Source organism: Carettochelys insculpta, chromosome 16 (assembly GCF_033958435.1).
Source record: "Carettochelys insculpta isolate YL-2023 chromosome 16, ASM3395843v1, whole genome shotgun sequence".
Lineage (NCBI taxonomy): Eukaryota > Metazoa > Chordata > Testudines > Carettochelyidae > Carettochelys > Carettochelys insculpta.
Window position 1 is genome coordinate 5,533,514 of NC_134152.1, and position 13,590 is coordinate 5,547,103.

At 47.8% G+C, this 13,590-nt stretch overlaps 1 protein-coding gene across 2 annotated transcripts in view; it reads right to left on the reverse strand.

Annotated features, from left to right (window-relative positions):
* Positions 1-351: 351 nt before the first annotated feature.
* The window catches only part of WDR90 (WD repeat domain 90), a 46,088-nt gene continuing 32,849 nt past the window's right edge, over positions 352-13,590 (reverse strand). The window contains exons 31-43 of one of the 2 annotated variants that reach the window (XM_075010816.1): positions 13,019-13,140; positions 12,440-12,599; positions 11,856-12,046; positions 11,003-11,171; positions 10,495-10,606; positions 8,721-8,892; positions 7,548-7,670; positions 7,128-7,308; positions 6,533-6,663; positions 4,774-4,917; positions 3,323-3,442; positions 2,479-2,563; positions 352-1,373 (exon numbers count right to left, since the gene is read on the reverse strand). In XM_075010816.1, the coding sequence (XP_074866917.1) occupies positions 1,216-1,373; positions 2,479-2,563; positions 3,323-3,442; positions 4,774-4,917; positions 6,533-6,663; positions 7,128-7,308; positions 7,548-7,670; positions 8,721-8,892; positions 10,495-10,606; positions 11,003-11,171; positions 11,856-12,046; positions 12,440-12,599; positions 13,019-13,140 (1,868 nt within the window). In that variant the 3' untranslated portion in view covers positions 352-1,215. Of the gene's footprint in view, positions 1,374-2,478; positions 2,564-3,322; positions 3,443-4,773; positions 4,918-6,532; positions 6,664-7,127; positions 7,309-7,547; positions 7,671-8,720; positions 8,893-10,494; positions 10,607-11,002; positions 11,172-11,855; positions 12,047-12,439; positions 12,600-13,018; positions 13,141-13,590 lie in introns of those variants that run through there. The other variant, XM_075010818.1, reaches the window with a different exon arrangement.

Genomic DNA, 13,590 nt, shown 5'->3' on the forward strand with positions numbered 1-13,590 from the left:
GAACCCAAGCAGAATTACAGCTTTCAGGTAATTTCTCCAGGTGAGTGACACATTTGTACCTCCTTTCAATTCACAGAGCAAAAGAATTTAGACATAATATCCAGGACTGCAGCTGCAAAGGAGCAGCAAGAGGATGACAGAGGCCCGGCTTTATTAGATTTGAATCTGAGGGCAGGCCCCCCTCGTTCAGTTCCGAGCTACAAAGTGAAAGATGTAACGGGCACGCTTTTTGGAATAACCAGCCAGCGGGGTACGGGGGGGAGCAGTTGGTGGAGCATCTCTGCATTGTGACATGATGATCCTACTACAGATGCTGTAGGAAAGTCGAGAAAACAGAGTGAACCAACCAGCCAGAAAATCAACCCAACAGCTTTATTTAAGAACTATACAGCTTACAAACTCCAATACAAAACTCTTCCCAATAAAAATCGATGCTATGTTACATACAAAATGGCACTCGGAGTCATTGGCTCCAGATAATTTATAAATAAAAAGACCATGTGTCTGCATCAGGTGGGGTAGGCAGACAGCTGCCCACAGGGAACTTGGGAATTACAACCCTGAAGGGCCACGAGAACAGAGGGGCCAAGGTACAGCCATGTCTTTCGTTAACCTGGGGGGATGTTCTCTTTCGCAAGGGATAACAGTGAGTGAAAGATGCTGGCTTGACAGCCCTGGAGAGTGTTCTCTATTTAACCTCAGAACACAGCACAAAGTGGCAGCAAAACCTTCCCTGACGACGTAGTGTTCGTTAGTCCCAAGCTGGTGGCCCCCTCTGAGTGGGGGTGAGGCATCCAGTCTTTGTGCTCCTTTCAATTCTCAGCCTCTGCTTAGGCTTCCAAGAAGGTACCAACGATGTGGGTGCCCTTTCTGATTCGGATACTGTCCACTAAGACCTCACATTCATTTCACACCCTGTAAGTCAGGCTGCATGTTAAAGCAGAATTAGATGACTGAATACCAGTCAACCCCAGTTTTTGGTTAGTTTGGGTGCTGTGCTCTGTGAACTGGAATGAAATGGCTGGCAGAGACTGTAAGGGGATCACTACCCAGCAGCGACTGAGGATTGCAAGGTCTAGATCAGACTTATTGAGTGGCTAGCTGAGACAGCTGCAGACCTCTCTCTTCTCAATTTAGCTTTCTCAAATCATGCTGGAGTAAAAGGGTTGTTTAGAAAACCTCTCTTCACTCTGGTAAGAGCCAAGTTCGCTCAGTTCACCAGTTCATTATCTCCCACACCAAGATTTCATTGTAGGAAGCTGTGAAGAGGCGTTTGCCTGACGGGGTGAATCTGCAGAGGTGAACGGAGTCATCATGCCCCACAAAGTCCTGTTCTGTTCTCGTCGTGCAGTCAATCAGCCTCAGTACGCGCTCTGTGGAGCAAGCACAGCCACAAACCAGCCTTTGAAATTGACCCGCTCCCTTTGTCATATAGGAAAGCCAGCAGTGCTGGGCTGCTGTTTGATATACCAGGGTCAGGGTTGAAAAACTGCAGCACTGAGCCACTTACCCTGCGCCCATAGACATGCATAGAAGACCCACAGATGGGTGCTTGTGGGATGGGGGAGTCAGCAGGAATAAGAACTGAAGGCAGTTTCTTTGCATACAAGGCAAACGCTCCCACCCTCATCTGTTTTATTCTGTTTAGCTCTGTTTACTGATAATTACCATCTTGCCCTGAGTTTGTAAGGAAACCTTCCCTCACACACTGACACCGCTCCTTGATCAGCTGCGAGATGTAGAAGGGTTGCTGACAGAAGCAAGCAGGTAATTAGTAGGTGGTAATCAGTATGAGGGGGTGTGACGCTGGCAGCGCCATGCTGTGAGTCAGGCTGGCAGGTCACAGAACATATGCTGCGGAACGTGCGCATAGAGCTGCTGCTGCGTCATTTACAGCTTTCCTGGCAAACGTATAGACAAGGAGACAGTTTAATGAGATGTTCTCAAGGAGGAGGAGGAGGACACAGCTGGATAAAGTTTAGAGCCAGGAGGGAACCAAGATGCTCATCTAGCCCGACCTCCTGCATAACATGGGGCTGAAAGTTTCAGCTAGTAATTCCTGCAGCCAAATCTGTTTGAGCTACAGCATTTCTTTCACAAAGCCCTCGTCTTGATTCAGAGAGACGGAGAATCCACCACAACCTGTGGTTAATTACCTGCACTGTGAACAAAACTGCCTTATTTCTAGTCTAAATTTATCTAGCTTCAGCTTCCAACCATGGGATTCCATGATGGCTTTTTTCTGCTGGCTTAAACAGCCTGCTGCTGGAGCGAGGAAACTCCCTGCATCCCACAGGCAGTACCTCCACATAAAGAAGGGGTGTGCTGGAACGGGTTTGGCCAGAACTAAGACTCAGTTGTCTGTGCAGAGACACTCACAAAATCAAGGGGAATGGGTGTTCCTGGTGCAGCCACTGCTGGCAGCATGCCAGGAAGGAGGTAGCCCCATTGAGGTCAGGATGCCCTCTGGACACTTACCATTGAAGCCCACAGCTAAGAAGCGTGCTGCTGGAGACAGGCTCAGCGACATGGCGAAGTGCGACAAGGGGATCTTTTCAACGACCTGCACAAAAGAGAGAGAAACGCTGACACCGGCTCCTTGAAAGTAACGCGCAGCGGAACAGAACTGTTCCCTACCACTCTGTTGGAAGCCCGCTGACAAGTCAGCGACACTGGCAGCTCAACAGCACCCTCTCCGCTCAGGAAGTGGCCCTGCGCTTTGTCGTCAGTGCAGACTTAAGACTTTCAGAACCAGAAACGGGTCCAATAAAAGTAACTACCTCAAAAATATTAATGTTCACGAAAGCAAGAGACAGACACCAGGTGCTTTGCAAGCTCCATGCATGCAGCTCAATCTGGGGCCTCAGCAGCCCCTGCTATGCATTCGTGACCCAGATCAGATTTAGAGAAGTTTCTCGGAGTGGAAAGCTGGTGCAATTAACTGTTTGTTAGGCAGACTCTACCATCCCCATCCTGACACACCACAGACGTGCACCGTGTTTTGCTCATTCTAGTTCAACTGCTCAACTGCTGGCCCACATCAGAGACTGGTGACATTACAGCATCATGACTGCTTTTCATTGCAGCATCCCCAGGCTACATCTGTTTGGCTTTTAGGTTTCCAAAGCTACGGTAGAGGAGCATCCCTTTATCCTCTCTATTTTTCTTGTATGTTGCTCACCATGAGCTCAGCTGGACTCTGTGACATAAGTAAATGCCACTTTTCTGAAATCAGTGCAGAGGAGTTGGTGGCAGTTTGAAACACCTCCCGTGAACTTGCCCCATTGAAGAAAGCAGGTTGGAGGGAGAAGGCACTGCATACCTGCTTCTGGCGCAGGCTGTAAAAGAGGGTCTCCTTTTGCATCCCAAAGCCTACGTACACCAAAGTACCATTGTCCCAAGGACAGAAAGCTGCCAGACTAGGAGGAAGGCTGCCAGGGGTCTAGGAAGGGAAACAAAAAGGGGCAACATTAGTGCTAACTTTTCCCCACTTATTTCACAAGGCCAGGCATGCTGGGAAAGAGAGAGTGCTCAGGCGAGTCAGGATTTCCTCTTTGGGCATGTCTGCAGTAGGCGCTTGTGACCTACTGCACCATGGCATTAATTTTGCAGAGGAACCTTCCCACGTTCTTAGGCTGCATTCCAATACAGATGTGCTCACTGCTAACAAATGAAGAACAAATGCATATCGACCTGGCACCAAATGAGAGTCTCGGCTGCATATTGTGGTTGGGTCGCATGTGGTAGGATCATACGACAGAAGCAAGGTCTAAATTGCTAAATATTACCAGTATCATTTATGCCCCCAAAGGCAGATATTGGAGCAGCTTAGGGATACGGATAAGATGGTCGATTTCTCAGGGAGTGAAAATAATTTGCTAAAAGATCTTCTCCCTGGTACTGGACACCAGTCCTGTTGAAACAGTAAAACTTGTTTCAATTCATGGTGGTGAAAACTCAACTGGACAGCCCATCGCCTGCACAGTGCGCCAGGCTCCCTTCTTAAAAGAAACTGCTTCAAATGGTATAACTGAACTTATTGCTGAATCTGCCAGTGTGGTATCCACAAACTGCTTGAGCTTAAGGTAGATAGTCTGATGTGCTGCTGCTTCAGCTACCACTTCCATTCTGCCCCTTCCTTCCCAAAGCTTCCTTACATCAATCTCCTCACTGTATCGTATCTCAGATGTTGTCCTACATCTTATACCTAATTTGGGGCATAAGTTCTGGTCAGAGACTTTGGCTAAGCATCTGTCAAGTGCATACACTTAGGGTGTTCTGTAAATAAGGAAGAATTGGAAATGACATACCTGAGCTGTATGAACCTATGCAACCACTGAGGCTATTAGATCAGTACATTAATGCTACTTCTCAGCAACCCAGTTAGCAGAACACCTGTGATCAGCTCTCTCTCTGTATGCTGACCTTGTCAGAAAATATATAGTCAGAAAAATCCTATCTTTATATTTACATAGCACAGAGATACCAACTATTTGTAAATTTAATTTTTTGACTGGAATGGCTTACTAAGCAAAGAACCTTTCCGTAGTTGCGCAACGCTGCATTCATATAGCAGATCTACTTCTTAAGGAAGATTCAAAAGCACATATGGTTCTATTTAGAAACACACACCTTGGTGGTTAAAGGTTCCTACATAAACCTTGCACAAGTAGAAACAGGTACTGGTGCAAGTGGGTTTGAAGTATCTGCGCTACTGGCTTTCGCTGTGGTGCTGAATGTAGACACTGCAAAGTCAGTAAGGTTTAATCTTACCTCGGGGCTTGCAGGAGCTGGGAAGCTTAGCCAATCAATGAGCTCGCATTTATCCTTCAGCCAGGTGGAGACCCAGACACTGACACGTCGATCTGAACTTGCAGCCAACCAGAGTTCACCACCTTCAGTGCCAAAGTCGTGGTACTACACAACACAAAAGCACAGTTACGAGGGCACTGACAAAGCAATAACACAGCAGAGGAAGTATCAAGTAAAGCTGAAAACTAGTAGACTGTCACAAGGCAAAACTTCATCGGCGCTAAAATCTTAGGGACGAGTGGATTGATGGCAGATGATTAACGTACTAGATTTTCCCATCTGAAGAACTGTGCTCAAATCTCTTTTATCACAAGTGAAACAGACTTGGTGACTCAGACTGGCACTCAGTAGAGGTCCATACACATCAAAATGACACAGCAGTTTGTGGCATAATTTTCTCTACGCTCAAGGTTAAAGGAACAGGGTTGCTACAGGCGATTCACTGGCAGAGAGTATGTAGCCTCTAACCTCACTGTGCTGGTTCTAGCCAATGTTATCATGGTCTCCTTTATATAAAAGCACCAAATTCCCTCTCCCATTCCACAGGCACAGTGAGTGGGAGATACTTCCTCTGTGAGTTCTCAGGAACTTCAAATTGTATTTCTGGTAGCAAGGGAACAGCAGCAGGTGAACACGCAGCTCCCCGGGTGGTAGGAAGCTGAGGACCGAACAACTGTGTGTGCACCATACTACTAATTCACCCTAGCATACTTAACCGCCAAAGATACTCCTAAACAAACCACACAGGGTACTGTGGAGGTGGCCTGGGCGGGGGGAGGAAAATGTGCAGAGCAGACAGGCAAATATGGCCCGTTGACCTATCTGTCCCGCCATTACCATCCCATGGCCCAGCGGGAGCTTCAAGCTGACTCCCTGCCTGCTGTGTCCCCACACTCTGCTCTAAGTGGCCAGCTGGGGGGCCATTTGCTCTGTGCGCCACGAGCCCCAGGCGGGAAGCGGGCACGGGTTCTTCGCACGTTCCCCACGCCCGCAGCACAATGTTGCAGCTCCTGCTGGCTGGAAGCCCAGTAAAAGGAGCTGCCAGGGCTGTGCTTGCAGCCCAGGCAGTACCGTGATCACCACCCCTGCCAGGGGCTCACGGCCCCATAACCAGCCACTTCGAACGGCGTGTGGGTGCGTGGGAAATAGGGAGCCTGCCAGGAGCTGCCTGGCTTAGTGTCTCCTGGCTAGAGTCTGCACCTGGCATCCCAGATCCTCCCGCCTCCCAACACTCTGCTGTCCCCTCCTGCACCCCTGCCCAAGGTCACAACCCAAACACTCTGCACCTTTGGTCCTGCACCCATACCCACCTCCCACACCCAATCCCTGCCCTGGCCACAACATGCATCTCCCCCTCCACCTCCTCCTCCAGGTCAGAATCATCTCCTGCACCCCATCACAACTCCCTCCTTCACCCAAACCCCACATCCCCTCCTGCACCCTGATCCCCCACCCCAAGCACCCTTCTGCACCAACCTCCAGCCCAGATCTGACCCTTCCTCCATTAATTTAACAGAAGAGTGCAGCCCTTGACCACTTAGCAAATTTCTGGAGTGCCCCGCCCCCCACATCAGATTATTGCCTACCCTTGGTGTAGAGGGACAATAAACAAAGCAGTTCAGAAATTAATCTGTCCCCACATCGGCATCTTCTGTGGCTGTGGAGTATGGGCACAGTGCTCTAGCGTAAGAGTGCCATGGCAGCTGGGCTCAGGCCTCACCTGTTTCTTTGTACACTGGATGACAGTGATGGGGGATCCCTTGTGGTCAATGAGGACCCGAATGGTCATTCCAGTCCGAGGGCTGCTGACAGCCATCAGCCCATCCTTGCCTCCAGACAAGATGATTTCTCCTGCAGACGGGGAAGAGGAAAGAGCTAATCAACTTCCTGTAGAGGGAGAAAAGGCTGAAAGGGGAAGCCTGCAGGAGTGCCTGACTCCGGCTTTCTGAGCACGTGCTGGGGCTGGAAGGATCTGGTCATGGGTGTGAGAGAAGAAAGGTGAGATGAGAGGACACTGATTCCAAAAAATAGTTGATGTGGGTTTTGAGCAGAAGAAAGTTTATTCTTTGCCAAGTCCTTGAGCTCCTGGCCTGTGGCATACCCAGGATGACAGGGCGCCAGATAGAGAGCTGATGTGGAATGGAACAGCTTCCCTGACTTCAGTTCTCCAACTCCAAATCTGGCCTGGGGCCTTGGTAGGGCCACCAGGATCTGGAGTGGCTGGAGGTTAGACCTGTCTCCTTCAAGCCCAGAGAAACTGATCTGCATAGCCAAACTACGCTCCTTGAAGCAGCACCAACGTATTGGGATCTCACCATCAGCAGAGTAAGCAATTGCAGTCAGTGCGACAGAGTGAGGGTGCATTTTCAGTTCCATCTCGGTCCTTGAAATACTGAACACACGGATGGTGCCGTCGCTGTACCCTGCCACAACATGCTGACCCTCAGCCCCACCACGTGTGAGGGAGACAGGGTTCCAGGCCAGACACTGGCAGCTCTGCAAAGGAACAAGATTAAACACATGGGGAGAAGAAGAAGGATGTTCCATGGGGGTGTGCATAAATTACTCCTCCACAGCAAAGGCATGGGAGTGCCACTAATCTACACAGATTTCATACTAAACCCTGCAGTTACACATATTTCTCCCAACTCTCATTCATTCAGACAGATCCCACCACAACAGGCAGTGGCTGCTACCAAGACAACAGAGGATATTGGCATACGCTGACCGATTACCTGATTCAGCACTTGAAACTGTACCACCAGCTCGAGGCTGGCCAGAGACCAAACTCGCACGCTGCCGTCCTCCCCGCACGTGGCGCAGTGAGACTCTCCGGGGCTGAAGGTCACTTCGTTCACCTGCAGCAACAAAGGCTCTGACGCTCCACAAATGCCTAAGTGAATTGCACATATGCCCCATAGCCTATCCTGCCCCAACCAAGTCTCCTGTAGAAGGAAACGGCACACAAGCCATTTCAGAGGGGAAGGAAGAATTTTTAAAGGAAGATGGGGAATGGGGATAATTAACATTAGTGGGGGTGATAATGGAAACATAGAACCCTAACTGCAAAGTTCTGACTGGTTGCTTTATAATAAAGGCCTGGCAAGGGAAGTCTCCAAACCCAATTACCAAACTAGCCTCCCCTTCTTCTGCTAGGGAAACCCTCCTTTGGTGACACAGCTGTAGTGCAACAGAGCATAAAGACTGAGACTCTTCAGACGCATCTTCTGGTATTCTGGACAAAAGACCACTTTACTCATTAGAGAGTTCTAGCAAATGAGGAACAGTGCACTTCTGGAGTGCCTTTCTTCTAAGGTCCCAATATGCTACATAAATTAAGCCCCAAAGGTTCTGTGACAATGCCTCAGAACCGCCCCTCTTTACCTACAGGGCACAGACACAGAGCAGTTAACTGACCTGACCAAGGTCATGCAGGATGTCTGCACCAAAACAGGAAAGAGAACTCAAGATTCCCTGGCTTTTAAGTCCTCTGCTTTCACCCCAAGATCATCTTTTTCTCTGGGCAGAGAGAGTATGACCTAGCTCATCTATAGCACTTTTCATCCATAGACCTCACAGTGCTGTACCAAAGAGATCAGTATCATCATTCCCATTTTACAGATGGGGAAACCAAGGCAGTGAAATGACTTGCCCAGCAAGCCGGTGGCAGTCTCTCTCCAGACACAGCCCGGTGCTCTCCACTCGTTCCCACTGCCTATATTGACAGCACTTTCATCCGTGCCTAATAAATAGTAGTCAACACTCCAGTGGCGTGATTTCTTGCAGCTGGACTAGCCAGCCCTTCTGCGACGTGAGCACCCTCTAAGTGCATTGCACGTCAGGCTCAGATGGCACTTGGAACGTGTGTCTCCTTATGGAATAGGCACCCCTCTTCCAAACCCTCTCACCTTATTCTTGTGCCCACTGATTAGTCGGATGCTGGTGCTCTCTGCCCAGTTTATGTACCAGAGTGTTCCTGCAGTGGTGCCCACGATTCCCATATCCAGAGAGTCATCAAAGGCTGCACTGACTATTGTCCCATCCAAGGTCATCTCGTGTTCCAAAAGGACCGAGCTAGACCTGGGGGAAAGTGGAGTCCAGAGTGACATAAACAAAACAACAAGCTGTGTCCTTTAGCTAGTAGAGGACAGCTATTACCCCACTTTCATGTGAATGCCTGCAAAATAACATGGTCATCCACAGCGACATACATGGCACCTAAAAACTACAGTGAGGGGCTCATTGAAACGACAGCTTGTGACTACCTTTAAGTCTACAGCATAACCATCTTTCTGGAGGAAAAAGGAAAGAAGCTCTAGGAGGATTATTTTGATCATGCACTGTGCCTCCTTAATTTGATCCAAAATATTTTACACACAAAAAATAAGTTAGGAAAAGAGAAGAGATGGCACACAAAAATCTATTCATCAAATGCTTTCACTATAAACAGGCTAGGTGTCTAAATGGTCTAGTTTAACAAGACATCTAAGGCTGACTTGGTTTTCCAACCAGCCAAAAGCATATGCAAGAGTCCTGAACTGCAGAGCAGACACATTAGCTTGGTATTGTCTTGTTACGGTAATATGCTAGTGGAAGAGCAAAAGTAACAGTTTTACATAAGGCTGGGACCGATGACAACATGACAAAAGACTGACTGTACAGCAGGCTTCCTGCTGGAGTCATTCTACAGGAGTTACAAGTCTTGACAGGAAAACAGAGGAAAGGAATTGAGTGAAGGTTTCCTCCTTGGAATTTCAGAATTTGAGTGGCGTATTGAAGCTTAGCGCAGCTGAGGGATACGTTAACAGTTCACAGGACATACAACAAAACAGAGAATATTGCAACTGAGCATGCCTTTAGGATGCTTAGATGCCACGGTGACAGGCGCCTTATAAAAATGTAAGACAAACAAAGAGGTACAATCTAGAGACTAGACTAGAGATCCAACGCTGCTCAGGTCAGGATGGCAGATTGCATGCTAAGAGCCATAACTCCCATCCTAAAGATGATAGTGGCCACATATCATGCTGGGATAGACTTACTGAAAATAGTGCAAAAGGCAGCACAGGATGCAATATTCCAAGACAGAATAAGCAAATTCAGTACGCTTTCCTGCCGAGAGGTTTTACAAATCCCTCGACAGAGATCAAGCGAGGTAAACACAAACATTTTCACTCCCAAGAATGTCTATCACTAGTGACATGATCAGTAAAGGAGATGGAATATTCTTTAAACCTGCCGAGGATTAAATACCTATTGGCATATGCTAAAATACACCACTTAAGAAAATGTACATTGGGTCTGGTTCAAACAATGTAATACTTGGGCTTGTCACAGGCATACACAAAGAGGACTACAGAAGTTGTAGACCCAACCACTTTGAACAAAGATTAGAAAGAAAAAGCTAGACATTTCCACCTTGAATTCCAAGAAAATCCAGGCTGAATGAACTGGGAGTCACAGGAATTTAAAGGAGGAGCCCAGAATTCACTGACAAGTAGAAGCAACTGCATACACCAGTCAAAAGCCTATCTCTGCAAATGAAAAGATACCGCGCATTGACTGCAGGGAGTACAAGAGGAAGGAGAAGGTAGGGCCAGAGTGTGGACTGAGTAGCTGTGTATCTCCGAACAAATCTCTCTGCAGGTCTGAGTTAGACACTGTATACACGAACCACCTCACCTGGCATCAGACCCTTTCATCCTCAGCTCTGGCACTGCTGCCACTGACCACAGTCGGATTCGCTTGGTGTTGCTGCCACAGACCAGCCTATTGCCACAACAATGCAGCACACCTAGGACACCAGAATGGAAGTGGTTAATGTTACATTCATACCCACACTTGCTGAGCATTGCAAAGGGAATGACACTCTCCTAAGTTTGCCGTGAAACGTTTGGAAAAGGAGGAATCGCTCCTGGGGTTTGAACTCCAGGCCTCGTTTGCGACTCAGATTTCTAGAAGCTGGAGCCAAACCCAGGCCCCTGAGCAACTGCACAGGAAGGGGGCAGACAGTACCAGCTGTGGCATGAATCCACCTCCAGTCAATTCTAGCACCTGCCTGTGACTCAGCATTTGACCACCAAGAAGCCACTGGAATCATGGCCCAACAGAGTCAAGACTCTTATTTACTCTTGAGTTTCAGCGGCATTTAAGACGCAACCCCTCAGGAGCCAGGAGCATCTGTACTTACCAATCTCACCCTCGTCAGCCTCCCACGTCAGGAAACAGCGATTGGTCTGTGTGTCCCAAACACAGATCTGTCCTGCATTGGTCCCACTATAAAGGAGGTAGTTGGAGCTGTAGCAGAGAGATGTCAGTTCCACCAGCCCTACCATATGAGGGATGGGAGCTCTATGAATCTGCCACACAACAAAAAGCAGTGGAGTCAGAAAGATCATGGATAAGTTTATTCTTAAAAGCTACCCCCTCAAACTAAGTTAATTCAGCCAACACTTTAGCAATAACTGAAAACCAGTCACCACTAGTAGGGCCTGTAAGGGCAAAGCCCTTGATATGTGTTAATGTGAGAGCTTTAACAGGAGAGAAGGCAAAGCCTGACAAAGAGGGACAGGAGTTTCAGATGTTCAATCTACAAAGACCCAGAAGATAATGAGGTGATAAGTAACAGTCACCATGGATTTGTCAGGAACAAATCATGTCAGACCAACCTAACAGCTTTCTTTGACAGAGTGATAAGCCTTGTGGATGGGGAGGAGGGGTGGACGTGCGGTATCTTGACTTTAGTAAGGCTTTTGACACTGTCTTGTACGACCGTCTCATAAATAAAATAGGAAAATATGAACCCAGTTGGAGCTACCATAAGGTGAGTGCAAAACTGGTTGGAAAATGGTTCCCAGAAAGTAGTTATTGATGGTTCAGACAAAATTGGGGACCTGCAGGAATCATGTCTGGGTGCAGTTTTTTTCAATATCTTCATCAATTTGTAGGTAACAGCACAGGGACTACACTTATAAAGTTTGCAGACCTGCTTTGGTGGATAGAATTATGGTTAGGAAGTACTACGCTTCTATGATTCTACATACCTTGAGGCTGATGTCACCTGCCTGCTCCTCCATTAGCCAGAAAGTCATTGCTCCTCTCCCTACACAGGCAAGTTCACTAGCAGAAAGAGGGTTAAAGGCCACCTCATGGACTGGTTCTGAGAAACGGGTAGATGACATTAGATCGTAAGTCTGGGCGTTCCACAGGGCAAGGGTCCGGTCGCTGTAGTCCCCTACAAATGACATGCGAGACTGTAAGGACTTCAGGATATCACTTTAATTTCACACACATTGTACATTTCCATAGTAAATTAATCAGAATTCACACCCACTCACAGTTTAACAGAGACACAACTTAAACGTGAACTCTCTTTATTTAAAAATGTACTACCAACTTGGTGATCTTACACAGAAGAGTCACCAAAATGCTATCCCCCCGTGTGTACATTCTTGAGACACCCAGTGACCATGTCATAGTAACGTGACCTCCTAACTCTATGTCCCAAGTGACTTAATTACACCTACCTGCCTTGTGTATACCATTCCCTCCGTGACTTCTCTATATTAGCTGACTGCCCTGGAGACACCCTACACAAGCTCATAGCTTGCAGGTGAGGATGACTTACCTAATGTCACAAGGAGCCTGTCGTCACGAGAATATGCCATGGCCTGTACTTGGGTCTCATGATGGAAAATTACTTTTTGGCAAGTCCCGTCCTGTATGTTCCAGATGCGTATCTGACAGCGGGAGTCTCCATTCCCCTGACCAGATGCAGAGGCAAGAACCTGGTGAAACAATACATCGCCACTGGGAACTCAACAGAACAATTGCATAGGTATTCTACCAGAAGCTACAAGCCCTTGGTAGCCACTCACCAGAAGTGAACTCGTATAGAGGGCAAGAGGAAAGCTCTACAGATTCATAAAGATGGGGACACTTGATGAAAAAACGCACCATATGAGAAGAGTGCAGCTACACCTACACACAGCATTAAATGTCAGCTACCTGCAAGAGCAGCATGTGGATAAGAACGCACATTAACTCCAAAACCCAGATTCTCTATGTAGTGGGCGAGAGGGGCAGCTCAAGTAGAAGAAGAAAGAGCTAAACAAAGGAGCTCATTCAGCAAAGTCCATCCAGTCAAAGACAAATGGTACATACAGCCAGAGCCGAGGTTCTCCAGGAGGGGAGGAGACAGTCATACCTGGGCATCATGGCTGACAGCTACAGTAGAAATCTCTTCAGGGTGGCCAAGCCAATGCTGCTGTGATCCTGAGTGCAGGTCTTCCACCACAATCACGCAGCCACAGGTATAGGCAAAAAAACCTAGTAGGTGCAGCGTGAAGAGGAGGGATATGAGATCAGGAGAGGTCTGCATAGAGGCCTTGTGTACAGAGTCTAACATACACAGCATAATTAAAGAAGTGAAATTAACTCTTCTATCCAGAATGCCTCGGAGTTAACTGATGCTCCATTATAGGCCAGAGGGTGGCCTTCTAACCAGGAAATGAGAAAAGGTAGAAATCTCTGTTCTTGTGACTTTGGTGGAAAAAGGCTCTTCTGCATCTTCAGCTCCATCTAACACAGCTTACACGTTGGGTTCACAACGGCTCTGTCACAAAGGCACAAGAGGGCCTATAAAACAACCAGCTCTCTTCTCTGCCACCAAATGAGCTGAACAAGGAGGGCTGGACATTACTTTGCTAACAGGATTCTTCAATATGTCTGTATCAGCTGCACTTGCTGGTACCACATAAAATGGGTCAAAGATAAACT